The 26,294-nt window shown below is 45.7% G+C and overlaps 1 protein-coding gene across 9 annotated transcripts; it reads left to right on the forward strand.

Moving 5' to 3' along the window:
- The first annotated feature begins 1,762 nt into the window (after positions 1-1,762).
- On the forward strand, positions 1,763-26,267 carry FHIP1B (FHF complex subunit HOOK interacting protein 1B). Of its 9 annotated transcripts, none has more exons than XM_046014562.1 (12): positions 1,763-1,864; positions 12,393-12,721; positions 12,854-13,492; positions 13,861-14,019; positions 14,209-14,295; positions 14,503-14,670; positions 18,669-18,748; positions 18,940-19,145; positions 19,543-20,322; positions 22,808-22,986; positions 23,143-23,305; positions 25,745-26,267. In XM_046014562.1, exons 2-12 carry the CDS (start codon positions 12,584-12,586, stop codon positions 26,104-26,106), a joined length of 2,961 nt encoding a protein of 986 aa, XP_045870518.1. In that variant the 5' UTR covers positions 1,763-1,864; positions 12,393-12,583; the 3' UTR covers positions 26,107-26,267. The 9 variants fall into 9 exon arrangements, with proteins under 9 accessions (XP_045870518.1, XP_045870521.1, XP_045870525.1 ...); XM_046014565.1 differs by having other exon boundaries at positions 1,775-1,864; positions 12,440-12,721; XM_046014560.1 differs by having other exon boundaries at positions 1,777-1,955.
- Positions 26,268-26,294: the final 27 nt, after the last annotated feature.

Here is a 26,294-nt window from a genome sequence, read left to right on the forward strand (position 1 = left end):
TATCAGTTTTTAATCCTTTTATTTTCCTTTCGTATGCATCTTGTCATCAAGTCCTGGTGCCCTACCTTCATGTCCACATGTCCATTTCTCTGTAACTTTACTACTTCAGTTTGGGCCTTACTAATTTGACCACGTATAAAATTCTCCATAGTTCTTTGTTATCCCAAGGATAAAATCTAAACTCCTTCACATGGTATACAAATCTCCAGTTCCTGACCTCTATTCATGTCTTCAGTCTCATCGCTCAGTGTTTCCTCTGCATGTTGCCGGGGGCCCCAGACATGCTGTACTGATTGTAGTTCCCAAGGCTCCTCCCCACCTGTTGTTCATTCTTCCTTACCTTAGTATGGGCTGATCCTTCAGGCTGAGAAACTTCCATTTCTTTTTCTCTTTAAAAGATTTATTTATTTACGAGAGAGAGAGAGAGAGAGAGAGACAGCAAGAGAGGGAACAGAAACGGGGGGAGTGGGAGAGGGAGAGTCAGGCTTCCGGCTGAGCAGGGAGCCTGAGGTGGGGCTTCATCCCAGCACTCTGGGATCACGACTTGAGCTGAAGGCAAATGCTTAACAACTGAGCCACCCAGGTGCCCCAATTTCTTTTTCTTTTAAAATACTTTTTATTTTAAATGAATTTCAGGCTTACAGAATGTTGTGAAAAATGTACAGAAAGCTCCCGGAAACTTCTTAGCCATGTTCCCTTGTTATCCTCTTACACAACCAAAGTACGATGATTAACATCGGGAATTAACATTGGTGCAACACTTTGAACTAAACCACAGACCCGATCTGAATCTTTCATTTCTCTTAGTTTACTATACTCTTGCTTGTTTCTCTGCTCAGACATCATTTACTCCTGAAGACTTCCCTAAGCCCCTTTGCCCTTCTTTCCGTTCATCTCACAAGCCATGCTAAGTCCTCCTCCTCGATGGCAATGATTACACTATATTGCAATTGTCTGGCTTAAGGGCTGAGGTCTTGCAGGGTAGATATGGGTTCTAATTGATTTGGCTGGAATCCTGCCTGGTGCGGAGGTGCTTGTTCCATGTTCCTTGAGTGACTGAACAAGACGTGTCCAAGGAGGAATACGAGGCAGCAGGTGGTGGGGTAGCTGGGAAGGGGCGGTCATCGGCCGGGTACAGTCCAAGCCATGCGCGCAGATGGGGTAAAATGACCTAGTCTGTTTGCAGTCAGCCTTCTCTTAGGCACAGCTTCTCCACAGGCCCCTCGTACCTACTGGCTCCTCCCTTCAGACCTACCCTTCGTGCTAGCTCCGCCTCGTCCAGATCACTCTCCCACCCTAACCACCGCCCGGGACCATGGGCCCCGCCCCTCCACGCCTGTCTCCCAGCCCTCGGCTCTCTCTCCGAAGCCCCACTCCCGGCCTTTCCCTGCCTCTTAAAGTCGCGCCCCTCCTTAGGTCCCGCCTTCTGCCCTCTGGTTCGACCTTTCCTCCTCAGGCTCCGCCCCCGCCCTGCGGTCCTCCGCCTCCCCAGAAGTCTTTCCCTATGACACTCTGGAGTCCTTCGGAGGGGCGGGGTTTACAGGGCGAAGAGGCGGGACCCGGAGAAGAGGCGGTACTGCTCGCTCTAAATGCTGTCCGCAACCCCGCCCCGGGGCTCAGCCGTTGCCAGGAAACAAGCACGACGCTCCGGCTCTGGCCGGGGCCAGCCAATGAGCTGGCACGCCACTGCCCAGCGGTGCGTCGCTGGGCGGTTACGTGGGGTGCGCGGGGGCGCGGGTTGCGTGTGGCGCGGGGCGGGGCGCGGCTGGTGCGCCTGAGGAGCGATGGCGGCGGCCTGAGCTCACCTAGCACGGCTGCGGCGATCGGGCCTGGTCAGGGTCGGGGTTCTGTGAGTGAACGGCAAGTATGAGTCGCAGGGCCCGGAGAGGCGTGTGAAGGGCTGAGGGACTGGGAAATAACGGCACCGGATTTGGTGACTCTGCTGGTTGAGAGGGGTCAGTCTGAGGGGCCGGCATGTGGTGAGGGGCCGAGTGTGAGTGGCTAAGGTAGGGGAGCAGCGTAAGAGCCTAAGGGTGAACGGGCAAGTGAGGAGCTGGGCAAGAAGAAGGGCTAGGGATGCTTTTCGAGGAGTCAAAGGAAAGGGACTTGTGAACATGGTTTAGCGAGGGGCTGAGGCACCTGTGGGCAGGGGTGAGGGCAACCCTGAGACCAGAGTGAAGGGGTACGGCCTTTGCGGGGAGGGGAGAGTAAAGGGCAAAGGCGGGATCATGCAGGCTGGTGGGAAATGGGTGAAGGAGTTGAAGCTAGAGCGTGAGGGAAGCAATGAGGATTGTGAAGCTTGGATAAGGTTGAGGTTGGTCCTGGAGCCTACTTCGATGGACTGCCCTGCCCAGTGTCCTGCCTAGTCTCGGACCGAGTAGGACAGCTTGGGTGAAAGTGTTGTGCACTTGGCTTTAGGAGGACAGAAAAACGAAGGCGTCATGGGCAGTAATAACTATGATAATGAAAATCATTTTTGAGGCTTAGTTTTCAACCAGAGTAATCACTGAAACTGCGGTTTCTCAAGTTCCTCTTTGGCGCTCCAAACTTGGAGATGGCCTTTCTCATGGAGGGTTTTTTGGCCACGACAGCCTATGTTTGTTTTCTCTCCACCTGCTTCTGGGCAACCTTACTCCTCTGCTGCTCCTCACTTTGTTTAGCTATGGGGCTCTGATGGTTGTCATCTAAATTGGACTAACCATTTTCAGTTGCTAATTCTACTTTCATGAAAGTCACATGGTTTGTTACATACAACACTATATTTAGGCTTAAACAGAATGGCTTTGCTCTCAGTTTCCTTCAGTTAAAAAAAAATCCTACCTTTTTGAGGTAAGTTTATATACAGTAAACTGCTCATATTTAAAATGTCCGTGAGTGTTGCCGTATGTTTACATCTGTGAAGCCATCACCGCTTTCAAGATACTGAACATTCTACTGCCCCCTTTGCACTCCTATCCCTTTGCCCTCATTCCTCTGTCCATGACACATTTTTGGGTTCACTTTATTAGTATTTTACAGATCCCTTTCTCCCTGCCAACCCATACTACATGAACATTTTAAAAGTTCTAGACAGCTGGTCTAGTGGTGGACACTTCACTTTCCCACAACTAAATTTTCCTCTCTAGTGACTGTCGATCACAGGGTCCAGATACCTTCCCCAGCCTCAGGGAGATTTAGGCCTTTCCTATCCAGACAGTTTTCTTGAGAATTAGGGGCAGTCCAAGTGTGGGTTGCCATTCTGTTCTAGAGTCTCAGCCTCGGGACCAGCTGTTCTGACCCATGATATGTTTTCATTGCTTCTCTCTGGAGGCCATACATTTTCATGCTGATGGAACCCTTGACCACCTACCCTGATGGGCAGAACCCTGTATAACCGACACATGTCATAACAGGGCTTAGAGCAGTGATTCCTAAACATTGGGCCAAGGGTAGTGCCAGTCCATGATAAAGATTTCATCTGTCCAAGGAGGAGGGTGAGAAAGAGAACATATGAAACATGAATTTTCATAAGGATAACTTCGTTCTTAGAGTACTCTTTTAGTGTTAAAGTGCTGACTGATGAAATAATGACAGTAGATGGTGGGTTTTAAGGAAATGGTCTTATTTGCCAAAATAAAAAGTAACAAGCCTATTTTTAAAATTCTTTAGAAATTATTTTTACTGGTTCCTGAAATGGAGAAATTTAGAGTGATGATGGGTGGTTGTTGTTGTTATGGTTGAGAAGGCCTAATTCTAGATAATTTCTGAAATTTGAATAGCATTCATTCAATCTCACTTTTCCCTGGGTTTACATACTTTGTGAAGTAGGGACAGGCAGGAATTCATATGTTATAGAAGATGATTCAAACTTATGAACCAGAGGTCACATAGTGGTAAAGTGGCAAAGCTGAACCCAATCTGGTTTCCTGAGAGTGGGTGACTTGGAGGAAGAAGGTTTGTAGCAGAGTAAAAGCCATGTTGACTAAAAGGCATGTTAGGTATGGGAAAAGTTGTGGTGATTCAGAGGACATTATACTGGGAAAAAGCATTTTTTATGATTTGCAATTAGTGTGGTTCCAAAAGAGATTAAAGGGACTTTGAGGATGACATAGAGATGAGGGTTCTGTTTAATATTGTGGCAATGACATGGGAACAGGTATACATAATACCTGGGTCACTGTGTTAGTGGTAGGATGAGTCAAGTCATCAGAGTGTTCTTAGGGACTGTCCAGATTCTCAGGTGTTCTGGAGAAAGCACTGGGTTTGGTAAGCTGTACTGAACTCTGTTGAAATAGTAGTGCAGTGAGTAAAATGGATTTTGACTTAGACATACAGCCCAGTGGTAGATCTGAGAAGAAGTAACCTAAATGAGGGTGGTGATGTAGAGGTAGAAACATATTTGGAGTGCTGTATGAAACTGTTTATTCTGCATCTGCTATGCACCAGGCACTCTGCTCAGTGCTGGGAGAGCAAGTTCATTCATTCATATATTCATTCATTTATTCATTCAGCTCATGCTTTTTCAGTATGTAGTCTGTCCTTGTGAGGCTTACATTTTATGAGATAACAAAGTAAACAAGACATGGTCCTCTGAGGTCTCAAGGAATTCTCAGTCAGGTTGGGAAGGTAGATACATGAAAAGATAATTTCAGTTTAGAGAGAGAGTGTGAAATACAAAAGCATATCATGGGGATATAGTCTCTCCCTGCATCATACATGTTCTGTGGTCTACCATATATCCGCACAGGTGTTACAGATTTATATATCCAAAACAGCACTTAGTGTTTTTGCTCTGAGAGCATGCCATTGTGTCACATGCCCTGTTTCAGTTCTGGCAAGGACTTCAGTGTCCTCTTCATTCTTTCTGCTTCTTCATCCCCTGCATTTAATCACTCACTAAAATCTTAATATATTTCCCTCTTAAGTATTTTCCTCTCCATCTCCATGGCTACTTCTTAACTGTTAAAGTTGTAGTTTACTTCTTCTAATCTCTTATCTGGATCCCCCAACCCCCCCCCCCCCCCCCCCCCGATAGTCTCCTGCCTTCAGACTTGCTCTTTTCTAGTTTGTCCCTAGAATGATCTTTCTAAAAATACAAATGTAATCATGGAGCTCCTCTCTGCTTAAAAACTTTTGGCTCTTTGTAGTTCTGTAGGACAACATCCAAATTCCTTAATATGGCATCATTTGGCCTCAACTCACCTCTCCAGCCTCATTGCCTGCCACTCCTTACTTTGTGTTCTAGCTTGAATAAATTGTTCACAGTTCCCTAACAAACATGTTACTTTTTTTGAGCCTTGAGATCTTTGTAATAGCTGTCTCCCTTGCTAAGAATACTTTTTCTTCTCTGCCCAGTGAACTTCCCTTGTTCTTTAGGTTAGTTCATTATCTCCTCTTCTTTTTGACATCTTTGTCATCATCACCCAAGAGGGGTGGAGAAAGAACTGTGTGTGACATGGAGATTCACTGCTGTAAAGGGGAATCACCGTGATAGAGGTTACGTTATGTAAAGGCTGTGCTGAAGTCAGGCGAGCTTCCCTGCAAGAAGCAGAAGTTCTTGGGGAGAGGGGAGGGAGTGAGTTGGGATCATGCATTGATAGCCCATTTGTCTTATACATGTAGGCTGAGGGATGGACAAGCAGGGAGGATATGTGTAAGCTGAGCTCTAGTTTAGTAGGCTCCTGTGATTCCCCCCCACCCCGCCTGCCTTTTGTAATCTTTCTACTTTCAATATGTAGGGTAATGGCTCATTCATGCCTTCTGTGTCAGTCAGTTATCTTGCCTAGGAAGAGCCATTGTAGGGAGAGAAACCTCAGGACTTTCTGACCTGTTCTTGAAAGGTCATTTTGGCCTCTCTCTCTGTCTGCTGTGGATATTGTAGGTGTATCCCTGCTCTCAGCTCCCTCCCTGTCTTGCCTCTCCCAGGGCAAAGGTTCATAAGGGAGGCTGAGCCACTTCCTGCCCTGTGCCTGCTATTCTGAGGTTGGTGGACACCCTTGCTGAATGTGCCTTTAAGGCTGTATTTTGTGCTATAAGGTGAGTGACTGACCTTGGCTGTTTGTGGGTCTGAAAGATCAGCTCTTTCTTCCCTCTTTTCCCCTGTGGCTGAGCCTGAAGGTACATCTAGGAAGAGGGGTCTACTCTTTTTTCTAGACTTTGCAGTGAGAGGAAAGGGCACAGTAATAAGGTGGTGATTCCATTCTCTTTGTCTTGTTATTCTCTTTGTCTTGTTTTGAACTTTGCTCAGTTAACAGGGAATGAGAGAGTCTTAAGTAGGTGACAGGAACACCAAGCTATGGTCTTCTTTTGTTTTTGCTGTATGTGAAGGGGGCCCAGGTTAAGTGTTAGCTTTTGTGTTCTGAGACCCTGATTTCAGCGTGGTCCTTCTCTTTGAGGTCTTTGAGAAGAGTTGAAGATGAGGGGGATGAAGAAAGATCCTGGAGGCTATCCTCCTTGGGTCTGTGAGAAGTGCCCTTTGTTGGTCAAGTAGGGAAGCAGAAGTGGGCACCCCATTTGCAGTCAAGGTAGGAGTTGGTTGTTAATCTTTGAAATTGAGTTCTAAGAGCTGAAGGGAGTTCAGTTTTGGACATGTTAAGTAAGGTTTTACTTTGCTGAGACTGGATGCTTTGCCTTTCCTCAGGCTCACTAGTGTATGAGTGTGAGGTGGTAGGGATGGATGTGTCAGAGCAGGTTAGATCTCTTCTCAGAGGTAAGGATATCTTGGTCAGATAAGATCAGAAGAAGGAAGGGAGAAAGGAAAATGTCATTTACGGAGAGACTGCTTTGTATGCCTGGCATGCTATGCAGATTATTTTATTTAATTTTTAAAACATTAACAATACTTATTTCATCAGGAATTTATAGATAAGGACACTGAGGCTCCCACGTATGAAGTGATTTATATAAGGTCACACAGCTGGAAAATGGTGGACTGAGATTCAAACCAGAGCTCCTGTTTTACCTACTACTTTGTGTTACTCTTAACCTTAGGGCCTCTATTTATTTTCAGTCCTCAAATGAGATATGATTGAGAAAGCATTCTGTAACCAGTAATGCTCTTGTACCAGTTAGGGTCCTTGCCGAGGGCAGATCACACACATTTAGTTTGGGAAGAATCTAATAAAGGGATTATATTTACAAAGGCATGGACAGAGTTTAAGGAAACAAACAAGGGGGATGGAGTCTCCCAGAGCTTCTAGCAGTGAGAAAGCTAGTAAAATGGGACCTTTCTTACCAGTATTCTTGACTGTTGGCTTTGCTTTCCACAGCCCATGCTTAAGGACTTGGGCAGACAGATAAGTACCTTTTTCAGTGCGTCCCTGCTGCTGGTAGCTACTAGGGTGTAGGACTATTTGATGGTTTATAGGAAACCTTGTGTGAAAGACTGAGCATCCGTTCTGTGGCTCTACTCCCTCTCACTTCTTCTCTTCTTCACCACCCCCACTCTCTTGGGCAAGTGAGTGTGGGAGGATTAGGTGGTTGGTGGGCAGTGATGGATACTAGCTTCCCCATTTCAGATTTCAGATTGTTTTTTCTTATTATTTATTTATTTGAAAGACAGATCACAAGTAGGCAGAGAGGGAGGCAAAGAGAGAGAGAGAGAGGAGGAGGAAGCAGGCTCCCTGCTGAGCAGAGAACCAGATGTGTTCTTCAATCCCAAGACCTCTAGGATCATGACCTGAGCCAAAGGCAGATGCTTTAACCCACTGAGCCACCCAGGTGCCCCTCAGATTTCAGACTTACCTGAACTGGCACCCATCCTTTGTTACTGTTTTCCTCCTTTCTCAGAGAAAGTGGAATACCTCAGTTTCTCAGAGTGGTCCTGTATCTGATTTGTCTGTCAGTTATCCCCATCTTATTTGTCCACAACCTGTTACTTTCTTCATATTTTTCCTCACTTGACAGACATACTTGTGACTCTCCGTCCTAAAATAAAACAACACCAAAAGATAAAAGCTCTTTCTCTTGACTCCTCACCTACCACCCCTCCTAGCTTCTTTAAGCTGTTGGCGCTATTTTCATCCTTCCCTTTGTCACTGACTTTCCTGTATTGCATCTTACACTTCTTAGGCTCTTAGTTATTCTTTAACTACTTACTTCCCTAAGTTTATCTAAAACTTGATTGCTAAAACTGACTGATCATTTTTAACATTCATTCTACTTAGTCTGTCTGTAAGCTGTATATTTTGATGATCTCCACTTTCTTGAAACTTCCTTTCCTTGATTTCTAGATTATCATTATTTCTTGTTTTTCCCTTCCATTTCTGGCTCCCTTCACAGTCCTCAAAGATACTTCTTTGCTTTCCTAATTTCTGGTTTTCCCCAGGACGTCACTCTCAGCTCCTTTCAAGATCTGCTGTGCTCTTTGGAGATTTCATCCATCTCCATAGCTTCATCTACCGCCTATAAGTTGTTGACTCCTGGATATATATCTCTAGTCTTGATTTCACTCTTGAGCTCAAGTATAATGTTTCTGTTTGCTTTCTGATATCCTATAGATGTCTCAAAGCTTAACATATCTCAAAGCTCAACAAAGTTTATTCATCCTCTTTTCTAAAACACCTTTGTTATGCGTTTCTCACCTATTAATGGTATTATCTTTTACTGAATCTCCTATACTTGTAGAGTCTTCTCTTATCCTCCATCCATTTGTCAGGTCTTGTTACTTCAAGTTAAGTGGATGCAGATTATCTGCATTTGCATCCCAGTCTTGCTACTTACCAGCTGGTTAACTTTGACAGTATATTTAGCCTTTGTAGGTTTTGATTTTCTTATGTGTAAAATGGAGATACTAGTACATCTAAGGTTTTTATGAGATTTGAATGAGCTACTGCATATAGTGCTTAGAGTAGAGCCTGGCATGTAGTAAGTGCTTAATATATGTTAGCTATAATTATTTTAAATTTAGCATTCAGTTCCACAAGCATATTTGAATGCCAGGCACTGTGTTGGCACTGTAATTGCAAAGAAGAATGAATGATATGGTCCCTTTTGAAATAGCTTGCTATTATTGGCAGAGATATTACAGGTGTAAATAATTTCATTATCACCTGGGACATGTTAAGATGAAGGTGAATCTCAGATTTATCTTTTTTTTTTTTTTAATATTTTTTATTTATTTGACAGAGAGAAATCACAACTAGGCAGAGAGGCAGGCAGAGAGAGAGGAGGAAGCAGGCTCCCTGCAGAGCAGAGAGCCTGATGTGGGGCTCGATCCCAGGACTCTGGGATCATGACCTGAGCTGAAGGCAGAGGCTTTAACCCACTGAGCCACCCAGGCGCCCCTCAGATTTATCTTTTATAATTTTGCTCTTACCACCTTACTTTGTCTGTCGTCTGTCTCTCTCTGCTCCACCTTACACTGCTATCTGACATCTTTTTTTTTTTTTAAATTAACATATAATGTATTATTTTCCCCAGGGGTACAGATCTGTGAATCATCAGGCTTACACATTTCATAGCACTCACCATAGCACATACCCTCCCCAATGTCCATAACCCAAACATCCTATCCCAACCCCCAGCAACAACCCTCAGTTTGTTTTATGAGAATAAGAGTCTCTTATGGTTTGTCTCCTCCCGATCCCATCTTGTTTCATTTTTTCCTTCCCAACCCCTCCAAATTCCTCATATCAGAGACATCATATGATAATTTATCTGACATCTTTTTTAAAAGCAAATTTGATCTTGTCATTTTCTTGTCTAAAAACCTCCTTTGTTTCCAGGGTGTCAATAGACAAAACCTAAACTTGTTAGCATGATACTTAGTGATAATTATACTCTTCACCCATATTTACCCTCCAACTCAATAATGTTTCTTTCTTCTCTAAGTAGTCTGTGATTAGGCCACCCCAAACTTGGAACTGATTTTCAAATTTGTCATGTTTTTTCACAGTGCCATATTTTTGTACATACTGTTTTTAATGTGAAGGCCTTTCACTCTACTCTCTTTGTGACCAGTATCTCATTGCTAAAGACTTAAGTCAGACATTACCTCTTTTCTGGAATCCTGTTGTAATCTCTCAGGCAGAATTAGTTGCTTTCTTTCATGTCTCTGTAACTCTTTTGTAAGTACCTCTGTTTATAATATTCATTGGAGTTTTATTTATGCTCCCCACCCAAATGTTTTTTTTCTGTCTTCATATTTCCATTGATTACTTAGCAGAGTACTTAGTACTTTATCAGTATGGATGTACTTGAGTTAATCAGTGAGTGAGCCCAGCCTGATGTTCAGTATTGGCCATGCCCTTTATTATAAGACTGTCTCCTCTGTTCTATAGGTTTCCTTAAGCCTAGTTGCTACCTTCCTTTAGTTGTGAGTGGGTAATGGTGAGAGAGAGTATCTGGGTGGAAGGGAAAGATGTTAATGTAACCCGAGGGCAAAGTGTAGGGCTAGTGCCAGGTCTCTGGGTTCCTTCAGCCTTTGTTGAACTTAAAGAGGAAGGACAACTGAACCACACCTTTCCTCTGAAATTTTTTTACTTGTCAGAGCTAATACTGCTGAGGGGTGAGGGGTACGATAGAGAAGGAGCTATGAGCTATGGTCTAGGTCAACAGCTGTTTTAGTACTTTTCCCCTTTCTTTACTGAGGGTGTCATGTCATGTCCCCAGGAGTGAGTGTTGTATATATCTGGCAGGATTGGGGTATATGTGTGTATATGGGAATGTGTTCTTTGCTGGAATGAAAATTGTTCTGCTCTTTTGGTTTGCTCTGAATTTCCACCTCTTATGTGTGTATTCAGGTAGTTAAGGGTCTGTTGGATTATTTCCTATTGGGTGGGCTTCTAGGGAGGGCTAGTGATTGGTAGAAAAAAAATTTCTTCCTCAGTAGTCCCAGGTGTCTGGAGTCAGATTGAGACCTGGTTTCTTTTCTTTCTTTCTTTTCTTTTTACTTTTCTTTTTTTTCTAAGATTTTATTTTTTAAAAGTAATCTCTACACCCAGTGTGAACCTCCCAATGTGGACCTCCCAGTGTGGACAGAAGAGTTCCATGCTCTCTACTCACTGAGCCAGTCAGGCACCCCAGGACTGGGTTTCTTTTCTTTTCTTTCTTTAAAGATTTTATTTATTTATTTGAGCGAGAGAGAGCACACACTGAGAGAAAGGTGCAGAGGGAGAGGAAGAGAAATAAAAGGAAAGGGAGAAGCAGACTTGCCGATGATTAGGGAGCCCAATGGGGGCTCAATCTTAGGACCCCAATCATGACCTGAGCCAAAGGCAGATGCTTCACTGACTGAGCCACCCAGGCACCTTAAGACTGGGTTTCTTGATCATTCATTTGTTTGTTTGTTTATTCATTCATTTGTTCATTCATTCATTCACTTAAGCATTCATACATTCAGCAGATATTTACTGAATTCCTAGGTAGTGCTCTGGTACTAGGGGTACTGCTGTAACCCTATAAATAAATTTATCTATTTTATAAATAAAATAGATAAACCTAGCCCTCAGTGAGGTTGCATTCTGGTGGGAAAGCTAGACAAATAAATAAGCACATAAATATCTTTAGGTGCTGAAACCTGCTAAGAAGAAAGTAAGATTAGGAAGCTAGAGAGTGAAGGTGGGAAGATGTGCTTTTAAGATGTAATTAAGTAAGGTTTCTCTGAGGAGATGGCATTCAAAAAGAATGGAGTGATGGGAAGGAAGTGAAGATCAGGGGAAGAATACTCCAGGCAGAGGGAATAGAGATTATTCAGGAAGACCTGTATGAGTAAATCAAGCGTGAGGACAAGGATGGTAGGATGTTAATGCAAATTAGATCATATAGTGCCCTAGAGGCCAAGGTAAGGGATTTGGATTTTGCTAGTGTGATGGGAAATCTTTGAAAGGTATTCAACAGAGGAGAGATGTAACACAATTACGATTTTACAAATACTCTGTGACTCAGCTCAGTCAGTTAAGCATTGACTCCTGATCTCATCTCAGGTCTTGATCTCAGGATTGTGAGTTCAAGCCCCACATTGGGCTCCACACTGGGCATGGAGCCTACTAACTAAACTAAACTAAACTAAACTAAAACGAAATACCTGTCAGGGGAGGAGGGCGGGAGGCAAGACTAGAAGCATGGAGACCAGATTGGAAGTTATTACAATAGTAAGACATGTTTGAGAGTAGAGGTGATAGGGTTTGCTGATGAATTGGATATTGGAATTAACAAAAATAAATAAGGGTGATGCACAAGTTTTTGGTTTGAGCATGTAGGTGAATGTTGTTATCATTTCTTGAGTTGGAGAAGGCTGGAGCAGGAACAGGTTTGATGGTAGAAATGAGTTCTCTTTTAAACACATTACATTAAAGATGCTATGGTGTGCGTGTGTGCATGGAATTTTCAGTGGATTCGTGGCTCTGGGTTCTTTTGGGGAATGGAGAGAGGCAAACTCCTGTTGATCTCTTCCTTCTCTATCTTTGAATTAGATTTGCTGGTCAGGACTAGGCAGTGATCTCTGAACTCACTACTCCAGCCTGGTGTATCTTTTGGCTCCATGGCCAGCTACTGGCTCTTGCAGACCGGATGAAGCAGACTAGAGACACAAGTGGAGAAAGCCTCCAACTGGCAGATTCTTGGAAAGTGGCCCTCTGGCCGCTGGCCCTGCCCAGCCTGCCTCATGGAGAGGATGAACTGGCTGAGCAGACTGGCCTCCCGGGGCCCTGGGCACCGTGTATCTCAGGGGGCCAGTATGCAGACCCCTGTCATGGCTGATCCTGAGACCTGCCTCATGGTCTTCAAGAATCACTGGTCCCAGGTAGGAGATTCTATGCCAAGTCTCCTGATTTACTGGCTGCCTGAGGTCTTCCAACCTACTGTGTAATCTCACCATCCCATTTAGTAATTATTTCATCTAAGATTCCTGCAGTCTTCTTTCCTGTTTCTTCAGGTGGTGCGTATCCTGGAGCGGCAAGGCCCTCGGGCAGCTGCTGGGGGTTCGGATGATCTCAGTGCTGTGCGCAACCACACTTACCAGATGTTGACACTGTTGGTAGAAGATCGTGCCGTCTCCTCAGCCCCTACGGCCCCTGGGCCCTTGCTGGAGTTTGCTCTGCGTGAGGACGTGCTAACCCGTGTGTTGGCGTGGCAGCTTCAGTGGGATGAGCTTGGGGATGGGGTTGAGGAACGGCGAGCTGAACAACTGAAGCTGTTTGAGATGCTAGTGAGTGAAGCTCGCCAGCCACTGTTGCGACATGGTCCAGTTCGTGAGGCTCTGCTGACCTTGCTGGATGCCTGTGGCCGTCCTGTGTCCAGTAGCCCAGCACTGGATGAAGGCCTGGTGCTACTTCTCAGCCAGCTGTGTGTGTGTCTGGCCCGGGAACCTTCATTGCTTGAGTTCTTCCTACAGCCACCTCCTGAGCCTGGAGCTGCCCCCCGTCTTCTCCTCTTTTCTCGCCTCGTTCCTTTCGTCCATCGAGAGGGCACGCTGGGCCAGCAGGCTCGTGACGCCCTACTCCTGCTGATGGCTCTGTCGGCTGGGAGTCCCACCGTGGGCCGCTACATTGCAGATCACTCTTATTTCTGCCCGGTCAGCACCTCCTGGAATGGGGGGTGGGGTATGGTTTGTAGACATTGGATAGCATCTTGCTATCCAGAAGATGTGGAGGGGCTATGTATGGGGTCCTTCTCCTTTAGGTAGTAGCCCCTAGGTTTGAAAGAAGTACCTGGAGTTGGAGTGGGAATGAAACATGGGCTTAGGTGGATAGCACCAGTACTAAGGCTTTTCATGGGCCAGTGTTCCCAGGTGATGGCCTGGCACATTTGGTAACTAAATATCTGATTTGGGAATAGCTCTTTCCCCTATTCCTGTCAAAACTCTGGGTTACTTACTCCCCTGCTCCCCTTTTTTTATATTATCTGAGCTTTTGGTAACCTGTCCTTGGGGATGGCCCCCAGGTGCTGGCCACAGGGCTGAGTGCCCTGTACTCCTCACTGCCCAGAAAGATTGAGGTTCCAGGGGATGATTGGCACTGCCTGCGACGGGAAGACTGGCTGGGCGTGCCAGCCCTTGCGCTGTTCATGAGTTCCCTAGAATTCTGCAATGCAGTCATTCAGGTGGGACTGGGGTTCCCAGGAGGTCTGGTCTTTGGTCATTCTGGGGAGATAAGGGGGAAGGGGGCATATTCCCTAGAATTCTGCTATTCCGCCATCTTGGGGGTGGGATGCCTGTTTGTACCATTCTATTCCCTTCCATACAGTGGCCACCTCACATTCCTCCTCCCTCTCTCTCTTACACCCCTACAGGTGGCTCACCCTTTGGTGCAGATGCAGCTAGTTGATTATATCCATAATGGGTTTCTGGTGCCTGTCATGGGCCCTGCCTTGCACAAGGTGAGTGTTATGGGTGGCAAGGCAAATTAGGGTATTAGGCTGAGGGGTGGTGACCTAAATGCCAGAACTAATAGGGGAGGGAGTGGGCAGGGTACTCCTCCTTTTTTCTGTGTCTGTTCCCGCTTCCTCCTTAGAACTCAGGGAAAATAACTCAGTATATGTATAGGGAAGCACTAAATTTCCAAATTTTCCCTTCCCTTCGTCCAGACCTCTGTGGAGGAGATGATTGCCAGTACCGCCTATCTGGAACTTTTCCTGCGGAGTATCTCAGAGCCTGCTTTGCTCCGTACCTTCCTGCGATTCCTGCTATTACACCGGCATGACGCCCACACCATCCTTGACACCCTCGTTGCCCGTATTGGCAGCAACTCCCGGGTATGGCCCCTACCTCTGTCCTGGCTTACCTGGGTGAGCCATCTTCTCTCTCTGACTTTTGTTCTGGGAGGATGTGCCTGCCCTTCTTTGGCCTTTGTCTCCAGCAATCACTTCAAAGTTAGGTGGCATTTACTTTCCAGTATTAAACTTTTTACCATATTGGGTATAGATTTTAATCTACTGCCTTGCTTTTGTAATATATGAATCTAGAACACGGTTACTTTTTCTGGATAACTGGCTGCTCATCATGACTAGAGGTTTTGCCATTGTGCTATACTTGTAGCTTTGGCATGAGGTTCTCTTTAGCTGTATGTTATTCTGTGGCCTGCTGTGGGTAACTTGAGATCACTTCTCCATGTTTTGTGCCTGCTTTGATAGGTGATCTTGCTGCTACTGGTATGCTTAGCTTTTCTCCCCTTTGGATTTGCTGCATTTGAACTGCTATAACTCAGGGCACCCATTCTGTCCACCTACCGACTTAAACATTCCTTTTTCCTGCACATTTATGCTGAATGTTCACCACATGCCTTACTGTTTTCTCGTACTAAGGATAAATGGTAAACAGGATAGACATGGTTGCTGACTTCATGGAGCTTCCTTTATAGACACACAAACCCATTAATAGAATAATTGAAAATTGTGGTCATTGTTATGAAAAAACTAAACAGCGTGCTTAGGAAATAATAGGGTGGTCAGAAACCTTGCTGAGGGGGCGCCTGGGTGGCTCAGTGGTTTAAGCTGCTGCCTTCAGCTCAGGTCATGATCTCGGGGTCCTGGGATCGAGTCCCGCGTCGGGCTCTCTGCTTGGCGGGGAGCCTGCTTCCTCCTCTCTCTCTCTCTCTCTCTGCCTGCCTCTCTCCCTACTTGTGATCGCTATCTGTCAAATAAATAAATAAATAAAATCTTAAAAAAAAAAAAAAAAAAAGAAACCTTGCTGAGGAGGTGACATTGAGCTGAGACCTAAACGTCATGAGGGAGTTTGCCTATTGAAGAACAAGTGGAATAAGATTCTGGGCAGAGGGAGCAACATGCAAAGGATATGAGATGGGGGTGAGCTGAATGTATTTGAGGAAATGAAAGACCAGTATGAATGGAGGTGATGTGAGCAGGAGGGAGAAGGAAATGAGATGAAAGTTGAGAGGTAGGTAAGATTCAGATCATGCATGGCCTTGTAGACCATGGTAAGAAGTTTGGATTTGAACCAATATATGAAATAGGAGTAAGTAGTTTCTATGTAATAAAGACCCAAAGTCTTTCTAGGGGAATAAAGCTATTTGTTTAGTCATGGATTTTATGGCATTTATTTGGCTCCGCAACCATTTTTGTTTCCTTCTTATTATAAATAATTGAAGTTCCCTAGGTCCATATGTTTAAAAAAGAAGTTCTTGGATTACTAAAGGTTATGGGAAACTGTTCAAGATAATTGAGATACCTTGAGATATCTGTAGTCAGCCTCGTGGTAGGTGAGGTTTCGGAAGAGCTATGAATAACTGAAGGGTATAGAATAACTAAGGGTGTCTGAAGAGTATCTGAATAATTAAGGGTATGGATGAGATATTTCACACTGACTCTGATGAGACCAGTGTTTGTGAACCAGGTGAACACTTCAGAATTTGAAAATGGCAACTACGACAACATATTCTAGGCTCTGCTTTAGCTCTCTTGAATTATAATACAGAGGGCATATGAATCAAGTAATTATGATACATGCATGGATTAAGTATTACTGGTAAAAATCAATAAGGGATAGGAGTCAAAACTTTAATTTTATAAAGATACCAAAAAAAGGTTTATTTCTCATTATGGTAAAGTTAAACCATGGTCTTATATCTTTAACCTAATGGGATGTCCTGTTCGTGTTTTGGGACCATTGATTTCCTTCTTGAGGTTGATTTTTTTTTTTTTTTTTTTCCTATGCTAGGCTCTGTCTTCCTTTCATCTTAGTATTATCCTCACTTCTTTGATTCTCTCTCATTTTCTTTAGTCTCTAGCATTTGTTTCTATTAGTCTTGCATTTGGTCCTCTGGTCTCAAGGGCGTTCAGGTTCTTGGGCTGTTTCTTCCTGGTTCCTGCTTCTTGGAGGAACCGGAATGCTTCTGATTTTAGGATGCCTGTGTTAAATGTGTAATTGCTTTCCTTTCTGTTGCTTGACCTTTTTAGGCATGAATCAGTTGTCCTGACTTTGAACTTCTTTTTTTTTTTTTTTTAAAGATTTTATTTATTTATTTGACAGATAGAGATCACAAGTAGGGAGAGAGGCAGGCAGAGAGAGAGAGAGAGAGAGAGAGAGAGAGAGAGGAGGAAGCAGGCTCCCTGCCCAGCAGAGAGCCCGATGCGGGGCTCGATCCCAGGACCCTGGGATCATGACCTGAGCGAAAGGCAGAGGCTTTAACCCACTGAGCCACCCAGGTGCCCCCTGACTTTGAACTTCTTTAAGCTTGTCTTTTGTGGCTTAACGTGAATCATGCTAGCTTATCAGTCTGTGTACCTGGCTGTCTGTTTTAATTTCCTATTACTGTCATAACAAATTACCACAAACATAGTGGCTTAAAAACAACATAAATTTATTATCTTGCAGTTCTGTACATCATACTATGACACGGATCTCATCAAGCTAAAATCAAAATGTTTGGTGGGCTTGTGTTCCTTTCTGGAGGCTCTAGGAGTAGATCTGTTTACTTACTTGGTAGGGTTGTTAGTAAAATTTGTTTCCTTAGAGTTGTAGGACTGAGATTCCTGTTTTCTTGTCAGCTGTCAGCAGAGGACTATTCCCAGATTCTGAGGCCAACCAAATTCCTTATTTCATGGCTCCGTTCCATCCTCAAAGCCATCAGTGGTGAATCAGGTTTCTCTCATGCTTCAGATTTCTTTTCCTTCTTCTTTCTGACCCAGCTGGAAAAGGTTCTGTTTTTAAGGACTCATGTGATTTGATTGGGCCCACCTGGATAATCCAGGCTACTCTTCCCATCTCAGATTCCATAACCATAATCATATCTACAAAGTACCTTTTGTCATGTAAGGTAAAAATACAGATTATGGAGATTAGGACCTGGGCATCTTCGGGGGGGCCATTTTTCTACCTACCATGAGTGTGAATGTTTCCTTTGCTAGTTAAAATGGTCAGGGTAAATCTGAACATTTTTGCTGTCCAAAATGTGAACTGCTCTCTCATCTCTTTCCTGCTACAGTTGACTTTTAATGCTCCCACAGTCATTAAGTAACTGATGAGCACCTAGACTGTGCAGCGGTGTCCTGGCCTAAGACCCAGTAGTTGGTCTTCAGGGAGCTCCAGGTATACTTGCTATGAGGGAAGTAGAGAGAAATGCTGTGGGGATTTGGAGGAGTGAGGGAGTGCTTGCACACATCTATACTCTTCCCTTCTCTTCACCTAGCCAGAGAAGAACCACCTCCTTATTTTCTAAAACAAATGGTTGCCTCTATTCTGGACCCACCTATTTTTTCCTTTTCCTGTCAGCTGTGCTTGAGCTTCTCTTCTGCCTTCTGAGAGATACACCAGTATTGGTGAGGTGACTCAGATTCCTTGTTCACAGCCCCACCTACTTCGCAGCTGGAATTCTTTCAGGTTCCCTCTGGCTTCTGCTTGGCCTCTGCTGTGGTCTCTACTGACAGGCATTTACTCAGTTATCATATTGCTGTTGGCTCCTGGTAGTCATTCACTCAGTCCCAGTATTTCTTGGGGTCTCTCTTCATGGGTACTCATTCCATAGCCAGAGAGTCTGCTGACATGTCTGTGGTCTGTAGAAATATAGAATCTGACATAAGGTTCATTCCTATCTGTGAACAGTGATGTCTTGCCTATAAAGATCATATAAGCATTTATTTAATAATTGAATGATTATTATATGCCAGGCCCTGTGCACATTGTTACTCTAGGAGTGGTTGGTTGGGCCTGGGGCTGGGGGGTTCCCATTTGGTAAACATCTTGGAGGGTAGAGAGCTCTTATGGTGACTCCCTCCCTCCTCCCCCACCTCCCCAGCTCTGCATGGTCTCTCTGAGTCTCTTCAGGACCCTACTGAACCTCAGTTGTGAGGATGTCCTGCTGCAGCTGGTTCTCAGGTACCTGTGGGGACAGGGCTGAGGGATGGCTGATCCTGAACCTCCAGGCCTTGTGCACTGCTGGGCAATGGGTTGTATTGGGGTTGCTCATGTCTTTCCTGGCTTAGTCATATAGTCTCATTGGCTTGATGTTCTCCCAGGTCCTGTCCTTCCTGATCTATCCTGTGTCCTTTTTCTGCTGTCTTTCCCAGGTATCTTGTCCCATGTAACCATGTGATGCTGAGCCAGAAGCCAGCTGTACGTGATGTGGACCTATATGGACGAGCGGCAGACAAGTTTCTCTCCCTAATCCCCCGCTGTTGTCGGCATCATGCCCCTAGCCCACCCCGTCCAGAGCATGCCTCATGGGCACGAGGTGGGCCTAGCAGAGAGGCAGGGAGAAGGGAGGACACCACGGGTATGGCCTGGGTTCTGGAAAGCCTAGCAAGAAGGTGGGGCTAGGGTGTGCGGTGGAGGGTGGCCATGAGCGGCATACCATCTTTGCCGTGGTTGATGAGGGGTCTTGCAGGGTGGATCCTTAACTCCACCAAAGAAATGTAGCTTCTGAACAAAGTTGATCTTCTTCATCCCAGTCCTGTATTGTTTCTATTTTCCACTGTTTCTTTGGTGTTATGGGTGGTGAGAGGAGGTGGTGGATGCTGAAAAGCTTAATTAGGAGGGTGGAGAATCAGCTGCCTGAATAGATCACATGTCTTTGTTGCTTCATTGTCTTCTCTATCAGTCTCCGTAGGTGTCTTATCCTTTCTTTTAGCCCTCTGTCTTTTTGATCCCTCTTATGTTTTTTCCCTCTGTAGGCCCTGGAAGCCCAAGTGTTGACTCCTCTTCTGTGGTGACAGTGCCCCGGCCCTCCACACCATCTCGTCTGGCCCTGTTCCTGCGACAGCAGAGTCTGGGTGGCTCGGAATCCCCAGTTCCAGCCCCTCGCTCACCAGGGCTTGCTGCATCCCCAGCCTCCAGCCCTGGCCGAAGGCCCAGCCCTGTGGAGGAGCCTGGTGAGCTGGAAGACAATTACCTGGAGTATCTGCGTGAGGCACGCCGTGGTGTGGACCGGTGTGTCCGAGCTTGCCGTACCTGGTCTGCCCCGTATGATGGCGAGCGGCCCCCTCCTGAGCCCAGTCCTGTTGGCTCCCGGACTAAGAAACGCAGCCTACTGCCTGAGGAGGACAGGGACACTGTGGGGGAAGGGGAGGAAGAAGAGCTGGGGAGTGGGGGGCTTGCTGGGGGTTCAGGGGAGGGCCCTGGCCTCCTGCCCCCTCCCCAGCTCAATGGGGTGCCAGGACCATGGCCTGAGGGAGCCAAGAAGGTTCGTCGGGTACCTGAGGAAGGAGCTGGGGAACTGCCAGAGGGCACCTCCGAGGGCATGGCAGGACTAGAGGGCTTTGGGCAGGAGCTCCGGGAACTGGAGGTGGCATTGAGCAATGGGGGGGCTGGCTCAGAACCCCTGCTAGAGCCTCCACTACCTCTTGAGGAGGAGGAGGCCTATGAGAGCTTCACTTGTCCCCCTGAGCCCCCTGGCCCCTTCCTCAGCAGCCCTTTGCGGACTCTCAACCAGCTGCCAAGCCAACCCTTCACTGGTAAGCTACTTAGCCTAGGCCTTCTCCTTTTTGTACTCTTTGCATGTATTTGACATGTTTGTGCTAATATCTGAGATTTCTTGGCCATGTCATTTCTGTGTACTTGCCTAGCTCCTCATCCATTTTGCTTGGGTCCCTTCCAGATACATATCATGTTGTACTTAATGTCTCTGTGTCTGTCTATACATCTTCCATGCTTGTGCTGGTTTGAGTATTGATTTATGTTTGAGCCTTGTATGTCTGTCCTGTGTGCATGTTCCTCCTTTTCCCTAGTCTGGCCTTTTCCTGGGATTGTGATCAGGGTGTTCTGTGTTTGGTGTTTCCTGGTGAATCACAGCAATATATCTGAACAATATATATGGAGGACATACCTGCTATCCTCTATGTGAGGCACCTGTAAGCCATGCTGTTCCCACCTGTATATTTGTCTGGGTGTTGGGTCTCCTGTCAACTTTTCTGTAGCCCAGGATCAGCCCTTCTGGTGCTCTTCCCTTATTCTACCCTGGCCGCCTTTCTTCTCCCAGTCTCCTCAGAGAAGGACTCAATTTCAGGATTTTCTTGTTTCTGTCCTTGGGCCTTGTTGGTTGCTATGACTAGCCAGTAAGACTTTCTTCAAGTCTTACGGTTAGTAGTAAGGACTAAAACAGATAGCGTGAAATATATTTTGGAGGACAAATGACAAAAGTTTGGCCATGAGTGCTCCAGTTGAGTTCTTTGGTCTTTCCAAAGAAAGACCTAGACCTGGAGCTAGACCTGACCTGACCAGTTAAGTCCTCTTTGGTTTTTGTTTGAGAGCCAGCTCTACCAATTCTCGTTCTTATCCTTACTCCCCTTCCTCTAGGGAGCAAAAAACCACCTCTGAAAAGCGGTGTAGTGCTTTGGACTGGACACACCTTGAAATAGTGTCTGTTCATGTCACTGATGCATTTAAACCACTTATTGTGATGCTGCTGCATTGGGAGAACTCAGCACATTGTAGCTTTTTACTAAGATCATCATCTCTTGGGTGCATGGCAGATAAAAGTTGACCAAGGTATCTACCCATCTTTGGGTTGTTCACAGTCAAGTTATCGTGCCTTGATCAGTCCATGTCCTTACTGGCCTGGGATATGCTGCTTGCACAGCACCAAGTCTTCTGCTCTACAGTCCTGATAGCTCCCACTTGCAGACTATAGAAAATGGCTTTCCATTTGTTTAGGCTTTGCTCCTTCCTGCTCAATACCACTAGAAGGTGGTATGCAGGTTTTACCACATTCTTGAAGCATTAATTGAAGCTGTATCCCTTTTCTTCTTTGTAAACTCATCTGACATTTTTGAATTTTCTGACAATTTTGAATTGTCTGAACAAAATCTGACAATTTTGAATTTTTGAATTGCAAGAGAGTCTCAGGAAATAAGAGAAACAGTAGGACAAAGTTATATGGTATCTTAGGGACCCTGTTAAACTAGGGTTTATGGAGCTAAGGCTACTCCTGTGCATCTGGAGTGGAGAATGTTTTTCAGAATTCACTGCTTCTTTGCTTTCGTTATTCTCCTTACTTCATAGTGCAGTTCTTAGGTATAATCCCTTTCCCTCACAGACCCCTGGTCAGATAGACTGTGGTGGTTCTAGAGTCCTCATGCTTGGTGATCTGGCTCAGTTGAGACCAGTTCTCCTGGTAGATCATTTTCATCCTTTCTGTTATCCTCTCACCCAGCAAAGAGTCTGCCCTCAATCAATTTTCTCTGGCTCTGAACTAATCTCTTTTTTCTATAAATTCTCTTCTGCCTTCTTGGTTCCTGGTTTCTGAACAGAGCTGATTTCTTCTTTGGCTTCCAGAGATTTCTCTCCTATCTTGAAGTTGGCCTGTGTAGGCACCTTTGTCTTTGCTACAGTTCATTTTTGGTTTCTTCTGACCCAGGTGTAGTGTTATCCTCTGTATTGTGTGTAACCTGATTGTTCTTTTGGTCCCAATCCCCTTCTTGCTTGTTCTTCTTTTGTGTCTTCTGGGTGAAGCTTTTTAAAAAACCAAGAGATGTTATGTAGCTTATAGTTATTACTGAATACTTATAATTTGTTTGATCTTTGGCCGACTGATTTATAATAGTATCTTATTGATCCTTTTAATAATCCTATGAGGTGGGTATATTTTATTTTGCCAAGTAGGAAACTATGCTTGGAGAATTTTGGTTCATCCAATAACTTAACTAGTAAAAGATAAAGCTGGAATTTAAAACTAGGTCTGACTCCAAAACCTATGATCTGGCTCTTCATCTTAAGTATGTGTAAAGCTGGCATCTGGACTCCTGTGGGTCCATCTGGTGTCTGCCATTTCATCTCCTCCAGAGTAGGTGATCACAGGATGCTTAAACTTATACCGGGAGACTGACATACAAATAATTTTCACCTAGTGACATGGTGGGAGGTGTGTCTCTTGGTTTTGGGAGGAATGAGTGCGATGTGCATTGTGTTCAGGCCTTGTATCCTTGTACCCACCCCTCCCAGGCCCCTTCATGGCTGTGCTCTTTGCCAAACTCGAGAACATGCTGCAGAACTCCGTCTATGTCAACTTCCTGCTGACGGGGCTGGTGGCCCAGCTGGCCTGTCACCCCCAGCCCCTGCTCCGCTCTTTCCTGCTCAACACCAACATGGTCTTCCAGCCCAGTGTCAAGTCCCTGCTGCAGGTGTGCGATGCATGCATGCATGGGTGCGTCCAGGCTCCGTGGTGGGCCAGGCCCGCAGCTGGAGTGGCCCTGGGGGTGCTGGGAACAGACCCAGTGGGACTAGGAAGGATCTCAGTCTAGAGCCACACAGAAATGTCATGAAGTTGTGCTTCATAGGTGCTGGGTTCTGTGAAGAATAAAATTGAGAGCTTTGCGGCCTCCCAGGAGGACTTCCCAGCACTGCTATCCAAAGCCAAGAAGTACCTCATTGCCCGTGGCAAGTTGGACTGGGCTGAAGGCCCTGCAGCAGGACCTGCCCCCCGCCGCTCTGATCCCTTAGGTGAGGCCTACCCCACCACTCCACACCTTTCCCTATCTTCCCTAGACAGCTAATTAGTCCAGGTTAATTGAGCTCTTATTAAGGGTGGAGTCTTGTGCCATGAAGTTGCAGAAAATTGAGTCTTGATGTTTATTGTCTGGCTCTAGTCAGAGGATAAAATACAGTTACGTCCACTTAGAGCCAAATCAGCAGCACCAGCAAAAACTATTCTAGGAGTTGAGGATAGGCAAGGGGAAGAGTAGTCTCTAGGTTGAGGTATTGGGAAAGGACATGGTATTTGACATAGTCCTTGAGAGATACTTGACGTGGTCCTTGCGTAGGCCACGGAGTGGGATGGCTTTATTCTTTTGTCTAGGGGACCACACGAACTATTAAGTTGGAGCAGGGGATTTAGAAGGTGGTGAAATTGTTTGTTAATAAGGCTGGAAAGATTTGGCCAGAGCTGTAGGTGCTCAGATGAGAAGTTGGGCTGGGTAGAAGTTGTGATCTTTCAGGCAGTGAGAACCCATTGGGTGTTCTTAGATATGAGAGCGGAGAGATAAGCATGTTAGTTCATGTGCTAGGTGAATTGGAGCAGGAGAAAATAGAGTGTAGCTATGACCAGTAAGGCTTGAATTAGAATAATGAGAAAAAGAAAGGAGGAATTGGATAAGGTAGAAATGGGAAGGAAGTATTGGCAGAGTTTGGTGAATGGTTGTGGGGTACAGGGAAGAAGGTAGAGTTAAATATGACCATGCAGCTTTAAATTAGAGCTTTCATGGTAAGTGTCTGTGTACTTGCTCTGTGTGTTGGCCATTGTCTTTGGTACAGGAGACTCAGGGAGTTACAAGATGAGACCAGTGCTTTCTAAGAGCTGACAGTCAGTCTAGAGAGTGAATAGAGAAGTGTCATTACTGAAAAAGCAAAGTCCCAAAGGTGGTGAATGTAGTGTACTAGGACAGAATTAACTTTGGATGGGAAAAGGTTCCCCGCCCCCCCGAAGGCAAATGATATGTATTCTGGAGTTAAGATAGGAGGAAGTGATATGTATCCATGGAGTTGTGAGGTGTAGAGGGGAAGGTCAGGAATTGAAGTCCTTTATTTGCTAATCAAAGTAGGAGGCAAAATAATGTGCTAAAAGCAAGAGAGCAGGGTGAGATTTAAGATCTTGAGAGATATGAGTTGGGAAGACAGTACCATAATGGTAATTTTACAGCTGATGTTCCTTAGCATGATTTCCTCATGGTACAGCCCTATGACTGTGTCTTATTTCCATAGTTGTGGTCCTGTGTTCACTGTGGAGGTAAATAAGGGATTGAGCCCTGGAGCTCATAGATTTCTCTATGAGTTGGAAGACATGTGCACAAGTTATTACAATACAGTTTGATGAAGGTGGTGAAATGGGAGGTCAGTGGGGGGCAAATCAGAGGAGGTTTCTCAGGGGGTGGGGATAATGAGATTAGGCCAAGGGGCTAATGAAAACAGTGGAGAGAGTAAAATTAAGGCATAGAGGGCTACAGAACCATGAAAGAGGGTTGAAGTTTTCAGGAAGAACAGATAGGTGTGGGTACAAAAGCAGGGGAGGGTGTAAAGAGTTTGGAGAAAGGGTTGGAGGGGGCATGTGAGCCTGGTTGTGAAGGGTTCTGAATGCCATATTCAGTAAATCTGTGTAGCATATTTCTGTAGCCAGTGTTTGAAATAGAGAATGAGAACCATAGCATGATATAGACTCTAGATCCCTAGAGTCTAGGCCCTACATATTGTGTAAAGATCCAGAACCAGTAATCTAGGAAGAAAATTAGAAGAGAGAGGGCAGTATTTTAAATGGTTCATTTGAGTCTAAGCTGAGGTAAAGTTGTCTGGCTATGTGAATTTGTCTAAGCTGATGTGAGGTAAAAGGATGGCTTTGGTGGATATGAGAGAGGGACTGGTGGTAGGCGGAGTGGTGGCACAGGAGAACAGATTTTGGAAGGGTAGTATGGTATGGGACACGTGGTAAAGCCCATGAATTGTTGTTGCATATATGGCCCTGTGGGTGTGGAAGGAGCAGGGGATGTGGGTCATGTGTTATAGACAGGCAGAGGGAAGGTGGAAGTGGTTGGCTCTAGTGTAGGAGCATAATGTAAGGGTGTGTTAGGGACTGAGGAGACAGCTTAGTGGTAATAGAATAACAGTTGGAAAGGGAGGAGTAGTAAGAGAGTCCCTCAGGGTGAGAGGGCATGGAGAAGGTCTTGGATGGGAATGAAGTAGCTGAAGTGTTGACTGACTGAGAAGACTGAGGGTGATGGTCGACTGGGTGGGGAGGCCGGATAGAGGGAGGAAGGCTGGGCAGGCAGCGTTTTGGTTTTAGAGTCATAGTTGAGATGTTCATGAACCCAGGGAGGGGGGCATCTCTCTCAGACCGAGAGAGTGTGCCTGACCCCAGCACCTTCACAATCCCCAATACCCATTTATTCCCAGTGAAGAGCCGGAGGCCGTCCTTGGGGGAGTTGCTCCTGCGGCATGCACACAGTCCAACCAGGGCCCGGCAGGCGGCACAGTTGGTTCTTCAGCCTGGGAGAGACGGCGCAGGACTTGGCCTAGGTGGGGGCTCCCCTGGGGCTTCAACTCCGGTTCTGCCCCCTCGGGGTGGGGCCCCTGAGCGCCAAGGTGAGGCTCTGCGAGTCAAGAATGCGGTCTACTGTGCAGTCATTTTCCCTGAGTTTCTCAAGGAATTGGCTGCCATCTCCCAAGCCCATGCTGTCACCTCGCCTTTCTTGTTGGATACTTCAGAGGAGGGATCTGGCCCTCCTGTCTCAGGCTTTGGGCCCCTCAATCCTTAACTTTCTTCCATGGACAATCAGGGCCTCACGTGGCCTGGGCTGGGGCCGGGTTGTAGGCTCCTTTTTATGTTTGGAGGCAGTGGCAAGAGGACTTTTTAATTTATTTCCAATGAATGTTTTATGGAGAACTTGTTGCAATATGTATAAAAGGGAAATCTCTATTCTGTGCTCATTCTTCTTTCCCACCC

Source organism: Meles meles, chromosome 8 (assembly GCF_922984935.1).
Source record: "Meles meles chromosome 8, mMelMel3.1 paternal haplotype, whole genome shotgun sequence".
Classification (NCBI taxonomy): domain Eukaryota; kingdom Metazoa; phylum Chordata; class Mammalia; order Carnivora; family Mustelidae; genus Meles; species Meles meles.

Coding starts and splice junctions, on each gene's coding strand:
- FHIP1B (XM_046014562.1), top strand. CDS start 12,584: ATGGAGAGGATGAACTGGCTGAGCAGACTGGCCTCCCGGGGCCCTGGG. Junction 19,146..19,542: donor GAGAAGGGAGGACACCACGG/GTATGGCCTGGG, acceptor TTCCCTCTGTAG/GCCCTGGAAGCCCAAGTGTT. Junction 23,306..25,744: donor CCGCCGCTCTGATCCCTTAG/GTGAGGCCTACC, acceptor ATTTATTCCCAG/TGAAGAGCCGGAGGCCGTCC.